Raw genomic sequence first — 20,502 nt, forward strand, 5'->3', positions numbered from 1 at the left:
TGTTTCGCCTTAGACGTTTAGCATTCCTAGGCTGATTCACTACCCCGGTGAGCCCGTGGTTTCCCCGCTGCCCTGATTACGGTAAAAATAGCAGTCATTCTGGGAATTTGTTCAGGTTTTTTTCCAAATCCACTGAGCCTCGTCTCCGACACCACTGCTCTCCGGCGAGTCCCGGCACCAGGTGCTCCGGTCTGGTTAGGCCCCCCGTAGGCGCCTGGCGGAGTATGGACGCAGTCCAGGTCCCTACCCGGTTCCTGGGTTCTTACTACCTAACACATAGACGGACCTGACCTGCGACGCGTTTCCTTTCCTTGTTTATAGACTTTTCTTTCTGACAGTTAAGAGTAGTGCTCAGGTAGAGATTTAGGAAATTAAAGAGTCAGAAGTTTCCAAACACGCTGAGGTCACTTTAAGAGTTCAAAGGACACGAGACACCTGCCGGGGTGGTGGGGGGGCCGTGAGCCGCTCTGCCCTCCCCCAGTCCGGAAATGCCAGCGTCCAACGGGGACCCGAGGCACTCCCAGGCTGGGAGGAGGCGGTGGATACCTGGATCTGAACCAGCTCGATCCCTCCCCGTTCCTCTGCCCTGTGGCGCAGACTGGCCCTTCCAGCTCCGGAGCGCCGGGCTCCGCGCGCAGCCCCCTGGGGGCAGGTCCACCCGCAGTCCTCCAGGCTACTGGCTGCCCGCAGCCAGTGTGGGCGGGGGCGGGAACCGGGAACCGGGCGCGCGGTGAGGGGCGGGGGCGGGAACAGGCGGGGAGGAGCCGGCGGGGCGGGGACCCAGGCAACTAGCCAATCCGCGCGGACTCGGGTTCGCCCAGGCTCCCGACTGGCCGGCGGGAACTGGGGAGCCGCTCCCCACCACTCGCGGACTTCGGAATTGGCTGGCGGCCTGACGGGCGCCGCGGCCGCAGCGCGTTTCCGCAGTTTGTCGAGCCCCGAGGATGCGCGCCCTGCCAGCCCTGGACGCGCCCCCGAGCGAGCGCCTCCTGTCCCGGGACTCCGGGGCCCCCCGGGCCCAGGACCCGGCGGGGCCGACGCGCAGGAGCGCGGTGGAAAGGCTGGCAGCCGACCGCTCCAAGTACGTGCGGGGCCCGCCGGGAGCCGGCCCAGGCCCGGCTTGCGAGGGCAGCGGCCCCGGGGCGAGCGAAGGGCAGGCGGGCGACCCTCGGCCCCCGGCGCGCGTCCCCGGTGCGGTGGCGCGCAGGGCCATAGCGCGGAAGCCGCTGAGGCCGGACTCGCTGGTTATCTACCGACAGAAATGCGAGTTCGTCCGAGGGTCGGGAGCCGACAGCCCCAGGGGAGGCCTGGTGAAGAAGCTCTTCCCGGGGCCGGGCAAGGACAAGACGCCGGGGTCCCCCGGCACGTCCCGGGTGGGAGGGGAGGGCGGGGCCGGCGCCCAGGAGGCCGCCCCGACCGAACCCGGCCCCGTCGTGGCTCCCGCGGTGCCGGGGCCCTCCGCGCCCCCGGCTTCCGCCCCGCCGGTCAGGGCGCCCTCCAGAGTTACGGCTGCGCCCCGGGGTCCGGAGCTGCTCGGGGCGAGGCACCGGGGGCTGCAGCGTTCGCAGTCCGACCTCAGCTCGCGCTACTCCGCGTCCTTGGCCGAATTTGACACCTTCTTCCAGTACTGCGGCCTGGAGCCCGAGGTGGTGGAGGCGATCGGGCGGGAGAACTTCTCCGCCGGGTCGGACGTCGTCGCCCTCAAGGTCCGCAGCGTGAGCGTCGCCACCTCCGACAGCGGCTTCTCCCGGCACAGCGGCGGCGACGAGGGGCTGCAGGAAGAAGAGCTCACGGAGCAGGTGCCCAGCACCACCTCGGTGGTCGAGAGGAACGCCCGCATCATCAAGTGGCTGTACACCTGTAAGAAGGCCAAGGAGACCCCCGGCCAGGGGCTGCAGGGCCCGGCGTGACCGCTGCGCCCCGGGAGACCCGGACCGAGGTTTGCGTCCAGAGAGGCCGGGAGGGGTGTGTGTGCGGCGTGCCTGTGAGGGCTTGGGGAGTGACCGAGCCGGGTAGATCCAGCCTTCTCAAGTAGCGAGGGACCCTAGCGATAGAGACGCAGAGGCTCCTGCGTCAGCGTGGCCGCTGCTGAAGAGCAGAAGGGCCGCCGGGCCGGGTCCCCGCAGGGCCGGCACCAGTTCTTTTGATCTTTTGAGTGTGCGGTTTCTGGCTGCCTGGAAAGGTAACACCATCCCAGTTGGTCTATTATTGTGAAAAGTGGAGAAACTGGGATTATAAATGCTCAGTTAGGAAGTGGTTTTACACCTCAGCAGTTATCCTGATTTGAACATAGCCTGAGAGCCCCAGTTCCTGTGGGCATCCAGAGCTTTGATGTGAGTTGACCGGTCAGCCTGTGGCCCTGGGGTGGGGCTGCCATCTCCCCTCCAGCAGAAAGGAAGGCTCTGCACTTCCTGGAGGCCTTTACCCAAGTGGGAGGGAGGAGAACTTCTCTACAGGATCTTGTCAGCAGTTTGACATTCATTTAGCTGCAGAGATCTTTATTTGGCTAAAGTTTGTTCAAATTGTTCTGAGACCTTCCTGCGGAGAGCCGCTGCAGTGTAGTTCACAGGAAGGAGCTTCGGTTTGTTGAACTGGAGCTGGACGAGATCGGAACTAGCATCTTAGAGTCCTGCTTGGCAGTGATTCTGTATTTTATTTGCCTCTGACGATAATTTGGGAGGTAAATTTCTTCGCCTTGGGCGTCAGTAGCTCAGGGTTGATCGCAAGAAGTTCTTTTTCCCTGAGGAGCTAAGGAGTGCTTATCCTCACTGTCAGCTCTGTGGAAAGAGCACTTCCGGGGCTGGTGAAGAGAGAAGGGAAGGTACCTTTTCAGGGCTCTCTTTGGGAGCCAAGATTTTAAACGTTGCAACATCTTGTTTTCTCTGACCCTGCACTGACAACCTGCTACAGGTGTTTGTGAAATTCACGTGGTGGAAGTATTTTTTCTGCCGTTGAGATGTCTGATTGAACACACAGTATCAGTCTTCAGCGTGGTGGGGAGTCTGCCACAGACATGATGCACACAGCTCACCTGTGTCTGAGGCCTGGAAAAAGCCTGACTTCCCCTAGTGGCCATGGTCTTGGTACGGTTGTGACAATTCGCAAAAACAGAGGAGTTCATTGTTTCTCTTGAACTCAGAGGGGTCATGACTTAAGTGCTCCCTTGTAGTTCATTGAGGATTATTGCATTTCCACTAGGCTGAATCCCCAAGGAATGTATATAGGCAGTCAGAATTTAAACTAAAAGCACACATTAACTTGTACTTTTCACCAGTTGTGCTGGGAACTGAGACGAGTGAATGCTGGCCAGGGTTAGGGTTGGCCATGAACACCCTGATGTGGAGGAAGGAAGCTGCAGAGGCCAGCATGTCCCAGAGGGATGTTGTGTAGGATGGAGCCCTCAGTGGGGAGTGGGGAGTGCTTCTGGTAGCAACCACTCCCGCACTTCTAGCTTCGTTGTCCATAAAACGAAGGTAGATAGCAGATGCTTTCCAGCCTCTACGCTTTATGATTCCACATAGTCAGTAATCTGTATGTCTGTGTTGCACGATTGAAACCCAGAAAAGGAAAACAAAAAAACTGTCGTTTATTGTAGTATGTAAAAAGTAAACTTACAAATAAGCCCCTTCCAAGTGGCCAGAGTGCACTGTACTTTATGCAAAGAGTGTAGGTGAAATTGGTGGTGCAAATAGTGCTGAAGTAACACAGTGGTGCACAAACACACCAAAATAAAACCTGACACCAAAAAAATAAAAGCACTGTCCTCTGATCCATCAAGACCCAGCCCCACCTCACCCAGTGCTCACCCACAGTGCTCACCGACAGTGCTCACCCACAGTGCTCACCCAGTGCTCACCCACAGTGCTCACCCAGTGCTCACCCAGTGCTCACCCACAGCGCTCACCCAGTGCTCCAGTGTGAAAGCTGAGAGGGAGTTTAGGATTCAGTCCATGAAGTAACTTTCCAAATAACCTTTCCTTTTAGGTCTGAGTCTGTGTAAGAGTTAAGAAGGTTGGCTAGCCTGTAAGCACTTTCACTTTTATGACAGAGAAGTAGTTGAGGCAAGAGGGAAAGTGACACAGGTTTAGGAAACTGGCCAGGTGAGCCTCTGCAGAAGAACAGAGGTTCACTCACTCACCCTCTCCCTCCCTCTACATAACCCTGTTTGTTCAGGTGGGGGTCGGATGTCACCTGTATCCTGAGCTGTTTCATATTACTGCTCAGAGAAGGGAGATGGAATTGACACGGAACCTGCCCAATTTTCTGTATGTCATTGGCAATCACCAGCACTGTAAAGATTTTCTCTACAAATTCACTCTCCTAGACCCAAAACAGCTCAGGTTATTTGAACTTCCACCCAGGACACCTAAGGGCTGGCTGCTCGGAGAACTGTGAGGAAGAAATGCATGTCCTTTCTCCAGCTCCACTGGGACTGGGACGATGTCTGCCCATGATCACGGCCCCTCAACTTGCCATTCGCAGACACGAAGCCCTCTCTGAAGAAGAGCCAGGAGAGCGCTTAGACCCTTCGCCTTCATTGGTGAGGGTCTTCTGGCAGCTTGAACAAAATGCAGCTGACCTTTTCCCACAGGATTACTTGGCCGAGATTAATTCCATAACTTCTGGAAGCTGTGGAAGCAAGACTACAAGGTGTAATTTTTCTCTAGTTTATCAGGACATTTGTGTTGGAGTCCATACGGATTCATTTTAAGATTTCATGAAAATTCAGAAAATTTGAGATGAACAAATATATGCTTTCTAAGTGAAAAAAGAAAACATTTTATATGGAGGGTTTTGTCCCCTTGCTAGATAGAGATATCATAAAGGAAAATAAAAATATCCCATCCAGAATTAAATAAAAGGTTCACAAATTTATTACCCCATGGAGTAAAAATATTTGCTTTCCAAAACTGAGGATATCAGAGCTGGAGAATGACTTGTAGAATCTGCATGCAGTCCCGCTGGGATCCATTAGTGATAGATAGTTACATGTGGATAATTTTGGTATTCTGTTTCCCAGTGTATAATTCCTGAAAACTGCTCTTCTGTCTACTGGTGTTCAGTCATCTTCCTGTCATTCAATTCATTAAAATGATAGGCCTGCCAAAATTTCGGTTTCCGGTTTTCTATCTTTTGCACAAATAAATGTTACCGATCTTAAAATTGTTAGAATGGTAACTTGCCCTTTGAATTAATTAGGGCTAAACATTGTTCGGTTTTAAGGCAAAAATCTCAGACATCTCCAGCTCTCTTCACATTTCTCTTTGATAGATGTGGGGCAACTGAAAGCTAGGGGGTAGAACTGTCTCACCATCTGCAAAGATGCCGTGGGGAGATAGCGCAAACAAACTGGGACACCCCTGAATTTCTGCTGCTTTCTTTTTTGACTAGCTGGGAAGCTCTGTAGTCACCAACTAAGAGTGCATTTTAGGTAAGCTAGTGGCTTGAGCTGTAATAAGGCTACCTACTCTGTCTTCAGGCCAGCCCCTGGGCCTTTTAGAGAGATTTGTGTTTGAAAGCAAAGAATCTGTTTGCCTCTAAAAATTTATTTGTACTGCTTGCTTTGTGTTCTGTTTTGTTGTCCAGCTCTGTGCTAGTGGGCGCTGGCCTTACCCATCAACATTCAAAGAAATTTTTCTTTACTTCCCCAGAAAAAGGCCTGCGGGGAGATGCATGCAGAGAAACCAGATGATAGCTGCTTTTGCCACTGATTTCTTTTCAAAATTTAAAATGTGCAAAGGAGATGCTTAAAATGCAGAAAATATCACAAAACCAAAAACTGCAGGGACCAGACTTTGTAGTTCAATGCTTGGCTTTATAACTTTTGCCTAGAATGGTGTTGATTGACAGCTTTTTCCTTATCCTCAGGAAGCAAGCCTTCCCGACAGTGGGGACTCCTTGAAGTACGTCTGGTTGATTGGGACCCCAGGGCCATCCTCACTGCCAGGTTTTGTCCAGTGTACCCAGGTGTCCATATGATTGCTGTTTTCCCAGGAATAAAGCACGCCATTGAAGAAGCCTAAGCAATTTCAGAAGGTTGGAAGTGCTATGGAGAAGATGGGGACATAGAACTTGGAAATTAGCTGAGTTATAACTGTTATGACACAGCTGTAGCTCTGGAAGATATTTTCTTGTGTTAGGTGGACCTATCCTTGCTTCCAGAGAGCAGCAGAAGAGGGAAAAACTGCTTGGAGATATTTTCAAGGGCATCTTTTTGAGTGGCTTGCTGACAAAGAGGTACAATTATACATTTTGATGATATCTAAATTAATTTTAAAAAGAAAAAAGGCAAAGAGCATGAAAAGCAAACACGAATGCCACGGTATTTACTTCTTCAATCATATTGGATGGATTGGCACCATTTAAATCAAAGTTCTGTGATCATAAGAAGTTATATTCTACACAAATACTATGGCTAACAAAGAGCAAACGCATGCTCACACTTGCATACTCACACGTAGACCTCAATTTCTAAGCACCACTGCACCGTAAACTACAGTGAATTCCCAAACTGTGCAACTGATCATCTTATGAAATGAATCAGAAAGCACTTTTAAAACCACTTGAGAGCTGCAAGGTCATTCTGTGAACATCACTCCTGTTGGGTTGTAGACATGCAGAGGTACCAGTAAAAGATAAAGAGCTGAAATACTGCTCGGAAACCTTTTCTTGTACCTGGACAGTTCCTTGAGAGTTGGCAGAAGAATATTGGAGCTTCCTTCCTTCAGATCAACAGCAGTGGTCCTCTTCTGCAGCACCGTTCAGAATATGGGCCTCCATGGTTCTCTTGTTCCCAGCTTCCAAAAGGATAAAAAGCCTCGGTTTAGACAGAACATGGACTCATGACAAGTGATGTGCCCTGCTCTCTGGTCTAATTCACACACCCACCTATCAGGCAATCATTCCAAACTTGGCAACACTTCACCCTTCTCTGAAAAGGGTGTGTTTGAGACAAGGGTTAGCCTCTGGGTGTCCATAAGGAGTTACTGTGACCCTAAATCTGAACCAGCTCATGGCACTCAGAGTAAATAGATTTCAGATTCAGAAACTTCTGGGAGGAATTTTGTATCGATGATGACGACCCAAAGAAAACTTGTCACCTGGTCAAAGCTTACAATGTTTTGTCAAAATATGTCCCTTCAAGAATAAAATTATTAGAAGAATCGAGAGGGAAGAGAAATAGCTTTCTCAGTGGTAAAATATTTTATAAACCAATTTTGATATATTCATGTATTTGTTTAATATTGTATTCTATTTTTGTAACTGTTTTACTGTGAGAATATGTCCTTGAATTACTTAAATATTTATTTTTACATAGTTATTGGTCTTCAAATAGTTTTCCTACACCGTATGGTTTTAGTTTTTATCAGGATAATTTTAAATCATTCTCTCCTTGATTATCTTTTTGTATGTTGTTTAATTGAATTTCCAAATTTGACTGTAAGCAGAGTGTTCACTACTCTATAAAGTGCTCTGTACTCTAGGGATTTGTTTTCAAGTAAAACACAGATGCGCATTTGGGGAGGCTCTGTTGGCTGATGGATGTACCTCTGTCAATGTAGTCTCTAGAAAGACAAAGATTCCCTGCTCTAAGAAATGTTTCCCTGTTGTTTTTTTAAAAATGCTGCTGTTCTGCTGTTCACTGGATTACACTTAGTTTAAAGATAATGTCAAAGATGAGAGGAGTTTTCTTTAAAGGACCTTTTCATATATGCAGTTCCCTTGTTTACAGGTTCCATTAATTTTATATGTGAATGCTTTAAGTAAAATTGTTATGTGACTTTCTATTGTCAGAATAGGATGAACCGAAACCTAGCTCAGATTTATCTGAGATCAAAATGGTGCGGACTCTACCATCCGTGTAATAGATGAAAAAGAGAAAAACAAATTGGTTACCATTTAAAAGCACCAAGATCTTTGAGAAGCATTTGCACTTCAGTGGAGGCGACTCCTGGAAGGAGCTGTCAGGAACAGGGTATCCCCAGACCCCAGCAGGATGGGTTAACGCTCCCTCTTGTCCGTTCAGATTCATGCCTAAGCTCCGGGCCTGAGTGTGTGGTTGGAGGCCAGAGGTCCTTTCCTCACTGAATTACCCCAATTTGCTGAGTGACTTTGAGAAAATCAAACTGTGTAGCTCAATCTGAATGAAAAAGCTTGTAATTGCTTTTCACTATTGCGGCAAAATAGTTTCTTTTGTTCACAAAAGAATAGCTTCTCAGATAATAAGATTAAGCACGATGGAGAGAAAAAATTATTGCTACAGCATGGAAAATATCTTGGTAGTATCTATTTCATTAATACATGGGTACAGATCAGCAATGCCTCAGAGTGAAAGGTATTTATGTAACTGGAAAGCTTCCTCACTATATACTGATGCATACAGTTTCTAAACTGCTGGTCACTGACACTGGAATACAAAGAAGGATTTATCAAACGTTGCCCTTTTCAGTGGGTTAAAGGTGCAGTGCTGTAGTTGGTGATTCCGTAAGATATCAGGCCCAGACAATTGTTACGGCTGTCTCTGAATAGAGTTCATGTTTTCTGCACGCTTCTTGCGACATGAGTGTAATATTGTATATTCTGTATCAAAGAAATAAAGTATTTTTTATCATTTGTAGTATTACTTTATGAATTTGTACAATGTGAAAAAACTGAAGCAAGAGTCTGCTTATTATAATTACTCAAATCTTTGGCTTTCTCCCTTTTTTCCTAATATCATCTCAGCAGATTATCAGTAGAAATGAGGAGCGCATTCTAAAATTTGACCCAGGAGAGCCATGTGGTGTCCGAAGTCTCCAGTTCTCCCTGGAGATGGAATGCAATAAAAACAGTTTGAATGTTTAGCACGTTGGTTTTCTTTGTTTCATCAGTCTTTTGTTTAAATTTCTTTCCTTCATGGTTTATTAATATTATCATTGTAAACTGGGTCCAAAGATAAAAATGAGAGTATAGTTTGTAACCTTTCCCATTAGTTAACTCCTTGGTGAAGGCAAACTACGTACAGCAGGTTTGCTCTCTGTATCTGCTGGTACTGGAGATGTAGGCCTGAGCCAGTGGGGAAGTCCAGTCTCTAGCTGATCCGGCTAAGCCAGGCCAGCTTCTTTTTCAGTCCTGCAGTGGCTTATGCACAAATCCACACAAGCATCCGAAGACAGGATTCTGGAGAATAGTTTACCCTGTATTTCCACGAAGACCATGGACAAGCCCCCGGGGACTGTCGAAACCTCTGATTGTAACTGTTCAGAACTGTCCCGACATCGTGCTACGTGGCTTCCATCACAGAATCCAACAGCAGCTGTCATTGTCTTCCTTCAGGTAAACGTGAGTTCTCACCTTTCTGTTTCCCTTTTTGAAAATTCGATAAGACGGAAGCAATGAAGTGATGCACAGCGGATAGATGTTTCAACTTTGCTTGTGTTTTCTGTGATGAGATAAATTAATTTATATAATAGTTAAATGTTCCAGGTTGGAAATACCGAACAAGAAGGAAAGCAAATTCTCAACCAGGAGCTTATAACTCTGGTCGTGGAAGTAGGAGCAGTTCATGGGGAGAAAATACAGAAACACCAGGCAGTGCGCGCCTATCCAGTAATATTTTCTCTGCTACAATGTCCCCAATCCTACAATTGTCATCTTTGTGTCATCTCCTTGAAAATTGTCATTAAAATTGAAATGCTTTCTGAAGGGGAGAATGTATTAAGCCATTGATAACTATTCATCTTTAAGTCAAAATAGAATATTGATGTCTTTAGAAAGTGAGAACCCAAGCCACAGAAACAGATACGGAAAGACCGGAACCTTGGCTTTAGTATATAGCCTGTGGGATACTCCATTCTGAGCTTAAGTAGGACTCTTACTACAAGTGCCAGAATGGAAATTACGGTATCCACTAAATGCATACCCTGCTGCCGAGACACTCATGGTCCTGAGCAGTAGCGGCTATAATCAAGGACAACCCACTGATGACAGGAAGCAGATTCACCCACGTTCAGGTATTGAGGAGCCAGGCACTGCAGTAGGCACTGGGGCTCCCCAGGCGCCCTGCCATGAGCGGCGTGTGTTCTAGGAGGAAGGTCGGATACTCAGTAAAGGGTAGATAGGCCGGCAGTTAGATGACAGACGTGGGAAACACGCAGATGGAAGGTGGGAGCGGGGATAAAGCGGAGTAAAGTGGAGCAGGCAGAAGTGAGCGGCGCCCTGAGCCAGACTCGCGGATTTCAATACGACCCTTCGCTTTGTAGTTTTTATTTATTGGCCAATGTGTCTGAACCATAAATGGAACCCAAAGTCCAAATCATATAAAAAGAGTCAAGCTACTGGGAAATAAAACATGCAAGTTACGAATGGTTTATTTTAATCCCTGGAGGCCCTTCACCCTTCAAATTCAGGTGAAGTCTAAACTGAATGAAAAGCAGAACGCGTTCCAAATGGGGCCTCGGGGCTTGGGCTGTATCCAGTCAGAACGTTGTTGATGGAGGACTGTGTGGCTTTCCTGGCTCTTAGAGGAAGTCCTCCTTTCAAATAGAATAAAAAGTCAAGACAGCAAAGAAGTGGTGACTGCCAGAGGGCAGAGCAGGCCCGCTCTCACGAAGGGGCGGTGTTTCCTCTGGTGACCTCTGAGCCCGTGTCGAGGACATGCCCTTGGAGGTAAACAGCTGGGTGCAGGCTGGGCCTCCTCTGCTTGGCAGTCAGGACTGCAGCGCCCACAGTCCGGAAAGGGGTGCATGCGCAGTGCCAAGTAGAGAGCTCTCAGGCCGCTTCCTTGCGGGTGTGAGTCAGGCACCAGAGAGGATGTCCGTGCAGCATCTGCTGAGGTGGGCAGGGACCCGGGACCACAGACCCTCAAAGCTGGAACGGATGTTAGAACTCGTGTACCGCCGCCCCAGCCTCCAGCAGGTGGACGCCCCTGCGTCTGTCCGGGCTCCTTCCCAGCCCTGCCTGAACGTGAGCAGGGCAAACCAGCTGTCCCTGTTTGCCGGGAACTTCCTGGTGTCCTCGGAGAATCTTCAGTCCCCAGCCAGCTGGGAAGATGGGACACCCTAAGAGGCACCTTGATTAACACACGTCTCCATGCCAAGTTCTCGATTTCACTTTAATTCCCACCCTGAGGAAATTAATGCCAAAACTACTGTGAGCACATGAGAACTCGAAGTTCGCGGCGTTAAGGGTTTGGCATTTTCACTCTTGCCTTAAATTAGGGCGGCTTAGGTAGAGTGTTTCCTGTCTGGTGGGGAAGGTCATGTGGTGAGGATGAAGAAGGGTTAGATGCTTCTCTGGTGTTAGCCCTGCTCCTGGGAGAGCCTAGCTCCCCGGAAGAAGCTGGTCAGCACAGCCCAGGAGGGAGGCCGCATGTCCTGGGCGCCCGCAGCAGGAGGAGCACGAAGCGCCCACCTTGGTTATTCCGCCTCAGCCTCGCGCCAGTCTATCAGCATCACCATTTTACCCTGTGAGGTAGCTGAGGTGTGGAGAGATTTAGTACCTGCTCGGGTCAGAGAACTGATATGCTGGAGAAGAAAGAGTATGAACCCAACCTGCCTGGTTCCAAAAGCAGCCATACCCTCTCTTTTAAGAAGTGAACGAGCGCCAGAATGCTTGGAGAATTTCGTAACTTCTCAAGGGCGCAGACTGATTCAACAGATCCAAACCTAGGCAGGATTCTGATCCAAGCCGCCACTCCCGCACTGCCTGACCGCCCTGCCCCCATTTCCGTCCGCTGAGTGGCTCCGGTGAGGGTGGCGACGCTGCCCCAACGTCTCACGCGCTGAGAGGCTCAGGGCAGCGTGCGCATGTCCACGCTGCGGGACAGGCTCTCACGGTGTAAGGTATGTTGGTCATTTTACATGAGATGGCATGTGCCTTAGAAACGGAGTCTTAAATAAAGAGAAACTCGGAGGGGGAGCAAAGCAAGCTGTGCCAAAAGAGCTTGGGACGCTGAGGCGGAACGTGCCAGGCGGGGCGACGGCGCGCCTGCTGCACCACAAGCTCCACGAACGAGCGCTGCGAATCCAGAGTGCGTCCGCCTCATGTACATCACAGAGTTCCAACGCCCGATAAGAAGCTCAGGGCCTTCTGGATCGCCTCAGCGAAGCCTGGCAGAGCCATGATTGTTGCAGGGGCTACCCAGCGACCTTTAGGTAAATGAGAAATGGCCACAGTTGTAAAAGGAGGAGCACAAACTCCTTTCAAGTCACTTTGAAGTCCTGGGAACTTTGGCACGTCTTTTGGTTTGTGAAGTTTTTTCAGCAACAGTAAAAGAGAAGAGCAAGATATGCACTAAGTCTCGAGTGCGCTTTAAAGCTACGGCACAAAGCCGACAGTCAACACTTTCCCCAGGCAGGTAGAGGCAGAAGGAAGCCTGAGTCACCTTTTCCTGTTGCCTCCGGGCTGAGTAAACTCAGACCTGAAGGCCACAGGAAGTTGTTGCACCCACTCTGCCAGCATCCTCAGGATTGCTCACCCAGTACTAACCCTGGTCACGGGATGTACTTATGCGGTCAGCGTAGTAAACCTGCAGTGGTCCATGATGTCAGGAACCCTGTCAGAGAGCTACAGGGCCTTTTCCAAGGAACGTTTTCTAATAAAAATGCATCTGCAGGAGAGATTAAACTCTGAGCTCTGAAAGAGCGAACGTGAGCGCTGTCCATACAGTAGAGTGGGAGCTCATTGAAACAGGCTTGTAGGAGGTAAGTGCCTCTAGAGCAACTTGGAGAGCAGTAAACCGTCTCTCAGTGTCCTTTTTATTAAAAGGTAAACGGGCAGTTTAGAGGGTGAAGAATGTTTTCAAAGGCACTTATGCAGAGGAGACACTGAATAGTTATTATTATTCTCATCATATTAGTCCCCTAATGATTCAATATATATTTATCACTCAATAATTTGTCTAAATATTTATGAACCAGTTTATATATTCAAGCTGCCATCACTTGATATCAATGTTTTTTTCTTTTCTGGAGTTCTCCGGGTTTCACAGCTCTGGAACATGGGATTTGCTAATCGGCTCTGTGTTTAGCTAGCCATTTCCCTTTGTAGAACCTACTTCCAGCAGAAGGGGAATCAATGGTGATAGGTCCAGTTGGAATATAAAGTTCTCTCACCACCATGGTTTAGTAAAGTAAGAGTGGGTTAGAATTTCAAAACAGAGAACAAGAAAGAAAGCAAACACATTTTTCTGGTCTACAGAAAGCACCAAAACTGCACTAGGAAATTCTGAAAAAGTATTGTGGGATTTTTCTGATCATTTAGTGAAATATCTGGAAGCTATGAAGGAATATTAATGGCAAAGCACCGCTACCTTGAACTTATCTAGAAGTTTAAAGTTTACTAGGCTCTCTTGATATCTATTTTCTCATTTGATCTTCGCAAACATCTCTGAGGTAGTCGGGGCAAGTATTGCTACCGCTTCTGTTTTGCAGAGGAGGAAAGACACCTCCATTTAGTGATATAATTGGCCTGCGGTTGTGGAGGAGTGATAGAGAATCTATTAGCCTCACTAAATGGTTAAGTGATTCATTCAAGAACTTATCCGAGGCATCTCTGCTTTGTGTCTTGGCTGCTGGGTTTTCCTAGAGCTTTCTGTCAAAAACCCCTATAGCTTTCTCATGAGATTCTCCACTAATTACCTTATCCAGTTCAGTGAGAGACCCGATTAAATTTTCAAATTCATCCTTTTGCATAAAACCTTTTATATGTTGAGTGCAGTGTGTGTGTGCATATGTTTGTTCCATTTTGACATGATTGTTCTCTTGTCTGCTCTGACTGGTCACACATGCACATAGCAGCTTGTGCGTCATACACAAAAATAGTTTTTTACCCTTAGTGGAAGGAAAACCTACGCCACATTATTTTAAGCCTAGATTATTCTTCACATCTGCAGAGAATGTTTACAAGTGTCTTCACATACACTGCCATCTCATTTAAAATGCTGCTCCCCTGTGGCATAGCTGGAGTGGAAGTAATTGACCTGTTTTCAGATAGACTTGGAAGAAATGGACTGATTTTGTGGATGTTGCCATCCAGCCCTCACACTCCATAAATACTCTGCAACCAAAATTTTAGGGTGCTGATCTGGTTCTTTTGTTGGTTTTGTTATTCCAGTTCTGATAATAGTTCCTTTTTTATATTCAGAGTTTCTAGAAATAAATGTCTTAAAATGCATAATGCATAAGAGTTTACAATCTAAAATCCAACACTTCATACTCTACTTCCTACTCTGATGTCTCTTCATTTCTGATCAGAGAACATTTTTCTATTTACAGCAAAGTAGAACACTTGATCTTAAAAACTGTTCAAAGATATTGTTACTAATTAGTCACAAGATTTCAAAATCTGCTTCCATTATGGGACTTCACTGGCTTGCTCAGAAGACCCCATACTTGGTAAGGTATGCATCCCACGTGGACAAAACCTGTAGGCAGAGGCTGACTGTTTTCTCTGTTCAACAGTTTTATAATCTGTAAACAACAATTGCTGTAAAGCCAGCCATTCTGCATGAGACAAACTGTGCATCTCTAGTTTTTCAGACAATTTTAGATCCTTGATTTCATCATACAAAGAAAAGAGAACCACCTAAGTCAAAGGACATGGAGGATGGTTGGAGAATCTTTCTTGCACCAAAAGACATTCCTGCCAGCCTTCTCAGAGCACCACATTTTAGATATTTACATTGCTCACAATTATACAACACAACCGTTTACAGGTGACTGTTTCTTTGATTTGGAGAGTTCATGTATGACTCTGTAAATTCTCCTTGTTATACCTGGAGTAGCGTGGTGCAAATTTGCCTACTTTGTTTTATACCTAATATTAAATATTAGCATAGTTGGTTAGTGAACATACCAATCAGAAAGAGCTGGTTAATGAATCCAACAGTAGCTTCATTAGGTGTGACCCCGCGTTTGCAATTGCCTGGTATCGTAAAGCTCCATTACACTGTTGCCCTTCTTGGTTTCTGTTCACAGGGTTTCAAGTCCTCTCCTCTTCATTGTCCTTCAAGACATCCCTCTATCACATCCATTATATGCTTATCTGAAGCTCTATAGCTCTGTCTTCACTTTTGTGTTCACAGTAGGATTTAAAGACAAAAGTTTATAAAATGCAAGTATAAATCTAAGTTGTGCGGAAAGAAACGAAATCATTCCCTTTACAGTCGTTGCTAGTTCTGTTTTTTAAAAAAATCGTCACTTAGAAATATTACTGGATTTGTTCCACCCAGGAATGCCAATTCTTTGTGTTATTTTATATCTCTTAGAAAAAGTTATGGGGGGTCCTCTTCACTCCTTTGAAATGCAGAAAGGAAAACGCCCAACAGTTAGACTTCAGTGTGATCTCCTAGAAGTTACTCAAAAAATTCCTAGTGTGTCCTCCCATGAGCTTCCAATTTCTAATTCTCGTTCAGTTTCATCTCTTCTCACTCGCTGACGTCTATTTGACATATTTTGGCACTTTTCAAGTGTGTTGTGTGTATCCAGAGTACCCACACTGTGTACTCCTTAAGATTCCCCAGTGAAAGCATCTAGGAAAATTGTACCAGCCTAGGGCTTCATCGCTAGGACTTGAACCTCACTTAGAAGGATGGGTTATTACAATTTAAGAGCTCAAAAACAATATTTCCCAAGGCTGAGATCTTTATTCAATGCTAGGACAACTCAAAACAAGACCTGCCCCATAAAGTATTTGGGAAATGATTAATCAGCATTGTACACACCCAGATTTCTGTCTATTCCTTTTATTAAAAGCAAAAGGGATTAACTACTTTTGTGAGCCATTTATCCCCTTTGTAACTGGGCCAATATGCATCAGTAGTATTGCTTTGTCATTATAGTTTATTCTCCTCCTTTTCATTCTGAAGTGTATTTCTATGTAGATGAGAATAGTGTCTTTTATTTTTCTCAGACTTGTGGGCTCTCCAGTTCATTTCCCTGAATTGATTATCAGCCAGAAGAGGTAAACCCTCATAGACAGGCCTTTTACCCCCCTGGTACTCCTCAGTTGACAATTAAAGTTAAAATCTGAATTTGCAGAATAGGAAAGCCTAAAAAGTTTAATGGTTTCCTGAAATCAGAGGCAGATATGTATATTTATACAAAGGTGTTCTCAGCCTCAAGGAATAAGTTTGGGTTCCCTGATGAGAGATGTTCATGGAAAACCAGACACAATTAGAATGAGCCTAGGTTAAATCCAAGTCCTACTTGATAAACTGCCTGGATATACTGTATCCTCATTAAAATTGCCAAGAAACAGGCCCTCTCTCTTGTGGCATCCGGTCTCTTTAGCTGATTTTTGGCTTGCGTCCCTGGTGTCTTCTTGTTCCCCCTAACTAGTCAACACACATTGCACTTGGATGTCTCCTCTTCTGAGCTGGAACTTGCAAGCACTACCGTGAAGGTATTTGATGGAGGGACACTCTGAGGCCGAGATTGCAAAGGCAATAATGGTGAACAGTCAGTATGAATAACGGCAAAAGGAGGCTTGCGGGCTGTCAAGGCCCCAGGAGCTGCCATGGTAAGGTGCCCCAGCTAGAGGCCCCTGGTGCTCTTCGGCCCATCACCATCCTTTACACAACTCTGTTTGGCTACAGTTATTACCATCACATCATTCCATCAGTAGGTGAAAGTGGAGGCTTGCTGAGATGAAGCAGGTGGCCTATGGTCACACAGCTACTGACCCACAGAACCATGTTTAGATCTAGACCCTCTCACTCAAGATTCGTGACGCCCAGCCACAGTCATGAGCTGCTTCTGAGTCCAAAAGGATCAATGGGAATTAGTTTTCATGGAAGGGGAGGGTTGCATTTGAGGCAGAGAGCATAACGTTTCCAAAGGCTGATAGGCATGGGATCCTCTAGCACGTGCAGAGAGTGACAAATAACTTAGTATAATTAGGAGCCAATGGGTGAAGTGACCCAAGATCAAACAATTATCCAAACTGATACTGACACTGCTCTGACTCTCAGGATAAGACTGAAACCTGCTGTGGGTAGTGTGTGTGTGTGTGTTTGAACAGGCATGTGTACGTGCATGTGTGTGCACTGAGGGGAGAGTGCACTGAATAAAGAGGTGGAATGAGGCACGACTGCAGAATAAGACTGACTGAGGAAGAATCTTCCAGAAACAGAATCCCAGCTGCTAGTCGCTTTATTTGTTCCACTGGGCCAGTTACAGGATCACCCACCATCTCAGGAAATAACTGTTTTGTGGTGAATCGTTTCTGGTAGATGCTCAATAAATAATGGATTCAGACTTTATCTTAACTTTCCTCCGTCAACATCCCTGTCCCCGCCTTTCCCCCATGTTCATCTGGCAAAAGGTGCAGAAGGAGAGTTAAAATAAATATGGCTCTTTATTGACTCTCTGAGAGAGGCCCTGAGAAGCCCCAAGTGTCACCACACCCTTAAGTAAGTAAAATTGCTGAATCAGTGAGAGTAAGCTCTCTCTCCCCTCCACCCAGGGTTCTCAGCCAGCCCCGTAGCACCCTTTGTTCTTGAATGCCAAGGTCTTCCTATAGCTCCAGCTTTTTTCCGTGCTCTATTACCATTAGCAAAGAACTTCTCTTTAACTAGGAGAGCCCTGATCAGGTTTCTGCAAATCAGCTACTCTGAACAGGGCTGTGCAAGCCCAGACTAGACCCAAGTAATTAACGGGAGGCGGTAAAATGATTAAGGGATAAATCACAATCGGAGGTGGCGCCTCAGGGGCCAGGCGGGAAATAAAGGAGCTACTAACTTCCTCAAGGAGTTCAAGTGGCCCCATTGCTCCTTAATCTGCTAATCTCCAGGTAAAACTGTGGGGTTAGTACCTCCCAGTTCCATGGAGATAAGGCAGTGTGTACAAAGAGGGTCTGCACCGAGGTGGAGCTCCAAGGACCCGTGGCAACTTTCTTTGTGTATGTTTGCTACTTTACTAGGTTGGACACATGCAGTGGAGTTTCAGTGTGACTCCACTGTGTGGGGCTGGAAGCAGTCTGGTAAATCAGAACACAAGTGTGGAGCTTAGGAGTACCGGGTATAAAGACTTGGAAACTAGCCTAGCTTGAAAACACTCTGCTTCGGCTAAGTTCCAATTGGTAGTGGAAGGTTATGTCACAGTAGGTGACCAGCTGCTCCAGTTTGCCAGGACTGTCCTAGGTATTTGGGATGATTGGCCACCCAGAAGGACACAGTCAAGAATGTATTGATAACATATAGTATAATGACTATAGTTAACAATACTGGATTCTATATTTGAAAGTTGATAAGATTGTAGATCTTAAAACTTCTTATCACAAGAAGAATATAATATGTGAGGTGATGGACATCAACTAAATTTATTGTGGCAATCATTCTGCAAGGTATACAAATATAAAATCATTATGTTGTACACAAACTTGTACAATGTTATATGTCAATCATAGCTCAATAAAACTGGGGAAAAACATAGTTAAATTAAAAGAATGAATTTAATTTAAATTAAATGTAAATTAGAACACTTATTTAATTACAGAAAATGCTCCTAACCTAGAAAATAGTGTTCCTTGGAAATTAGAACTAAAATTGAGTGAACAGAAAGAAACCAACTTATGGAGGCCTTAGGTCATAGGACCTGTCTCACCTATGAGCAAGATGTGGGGCTGGACCATCACTGCCAGCATTGAATGTTACCTAGGACAGGCAGGAATTAAGTAAACAGTCCACTGTTTCCTTTGTGGGTCATTGTTTCTTTCATTTCCACTTTTGACTCTGATCTAAAGCTGGAAGAGTTACCGGTTCAAATGTCACTGTTAGTATAGTAAAACTCTACCATTATTCAATGAATAGGATCCAAAAAATTCAACCGTGTGAAATATGGAGTCTTGTCTTTGCAAGGTAAATGAAAAGTAATTTGCTGTTGGTCATTACCGTGACAAAAAGCACAAAAATAACAACACTAAAACTTATGCTGTTTACAACTGCGTTACATCTGAAGTAATCAAGAGCTAGTCCCTTTCTAGCCACCCCTTCCCCAAAAGATGAGGACTTTAGCCATCCCCACATGAGCAGAACAGCTGGATGGAGGATGGGAGACAACAGTGTTACATGTAAATTCCGTCACCACAAGAGGTTTCGCTGCTTTTCTACTTTCGTAGATGAAAGAAGACTGAGCAGCAGATGACCGTGACCAAACCAGCTCACCACTCTGGGCTTCATTACATTTCATTTGTAAAATAGGAAATTGGAATGAGTTGTTTAAATCATTTTTCAAAGAGAATCCTTATTTAGAAAATAAATAAAACTGGTGCAGGGCTGACTGAAGGGGGCCGGGAGTGCAGCCCATCCCTTAGTCCCTAGCCCCTCACCCTGGCTCTGCTCCTTCAGATTGAAACCGCAGCACTTCCACATCTGCAATCTGGGGTTGAGCCATGTTAGGCACTTCTCTACACTCATTCCATTATGGTTAAATATTTAATTAAAAGACACACATTGTGTTTACTCATTACACAAGTTTGCCTCCATCCACCAGGCTTGTCGAAGACTCAACCCGTCATTTCTAAGAATTACATCCCATTTCCTGGAGCCTGTTCCCTTTGGCTCCACTGTCAATTTGTCACCTGCGGCTGGGGAAGAGATGTGCTCAGAAGTTAAAGATGTGTTGGGCGAAGCTTTGCATGGTCCAGATTGGCAGTGGGCCAGGCAGTGAGGAGACTCAGCCACTGTGGGCCTGAGACCCACACATGTGGTGCTACTACAGAACCACCTGCCTCAGTGTGTAGACACACTATATTCCAAAGTCTGCAAATCGCAGAAACAAAAGTCCTTTACAGTGCTGTGTGCTCATCCAGAAAGAGATGTCCTCCTAATTCCCACAGTTGAGGCACCTGTGTTAAATCAAGATGATAATATGCAAAAATTAGGAGAGACCAGAACCAGGTCTGCTGCTGCCATTGTGTTCAGCCACTCGCCATCCACGCTGCTTCAGGTTTGTCCTCACCTGTGTGGCAAGAGGGCAAAGAGAAATGAGGTGTTAGCTGTGCTACCTACTGCCCACAGTCAGCCAGCAAATGCTGGGTTTTAAAAAGCTCAGGCAGGAGATCTTGATCATTAGCTATGACGAGGGCTGGCAGGGGAGCGTGTTCATTTCTAATTTACCAATGCATAATATGAGACATTAAACTTTGAAATATGGTGATTTTGTCCTCTCACAAAATGTTTCTCTAAAAAAAGCTCTCGTCTTTTAGGTGCCAGTGACATTAACTATGGCCCTGATAATTTGAGAAAATTTTGAAAATGAGCTATGTGAACCAATAGCTTCGAAAGTGACATTTAGATAAATAATGTCTTTCTATATAAAAGTAAAACCATTGCTTAAGTGGGCAACATTCTTGTCTCTCAGTGAATTAGTAGAATGGCTCTCTGGATACACTGTGGCCACAGGAACTTGCTGGACTCCTGGAGGGCAGGAAAGTGCGCTCCTGCGGCATCCTGGTGCGTTTGAAATCCACAGATCGCAGGAGTGTTCCTGACTTTTGGACCCTAGATCAAAACACATGAGT

At 46.3% G+C, this 20,502-nt stretch overlaps 1 protein-coding gene across 12 annotated transcripts; it reads left to right on the forward strand.

Moving 5' to 3' along the window:
• Positions 1-842: 842 nt before the first annotated feature.
• Positions 843-8,789, forward strand: FAM110C (family with sequence similarity 110 member C). Of its 12 annotated transcripts, none has more exons than XR_009544178.1 (4): positions 843-1,939; positions 4,174-4,650; positions 5,652-6,237; positions 8,728-8,789. XR_009544178.1 is itself a non-coding variant. In XM_060169647.1 (2 exons), the coding sequence occupies exon 1, from the start codon at positions 945-947 to the stop codon at positions 1,908-1,910; it is 966 nt and encodes a 321-aa protein (XP_060025630.1). In that variant the 5' UTR covers positions 843-944; the 3' UTR covers positions 1,911-1,939; positions 8,728-8,775. The 12 variants fall into 12 exon arrangements, 4 of the variants coding, with proteins under 4 accessions (XP_060025630.1, XP_060025628.1, XP_060025629.1 ...); XR_009544180.1 differs by lacking the exon at positions 8,728-8,789 and having other exon boundaries at positions 5,652-5,903; positions 5,995-8,613; XR_009544177.1 differs by lacking the exon at positions 8,728-8,789 and having other exon boundaries at positions 5,652-8,613.
• The last annotated feature ends 11,713 nt before the right edge of the window (positions 8,790-20,502 follow it).

Source organism: Lagenorhynchus albirostris, chromosome 13 (genome assembly GCF_949774975.1).
Source record: "Lagenorhynchus albirostris chromosome 13, mLagAlb1.1, whole genome shotgun sequence".
Lineage (NCBI taxonomy): Eukaryota > Metazoa > Chordata > Mammalia > Artiodactyla > Delphinidae > Lagenorhynchus > Lagenorhynchus albirostris.

Bases quoted from the DNA above. Each gene is read 5' to 3' on its own strand.
- FAM110C (XM_060169647.1), top strand. From the start codon at position 945: ATGCGCGCCCTGCCAGCCCTGGACGCGCCCCCGAGCGAGCGCCTCCTG.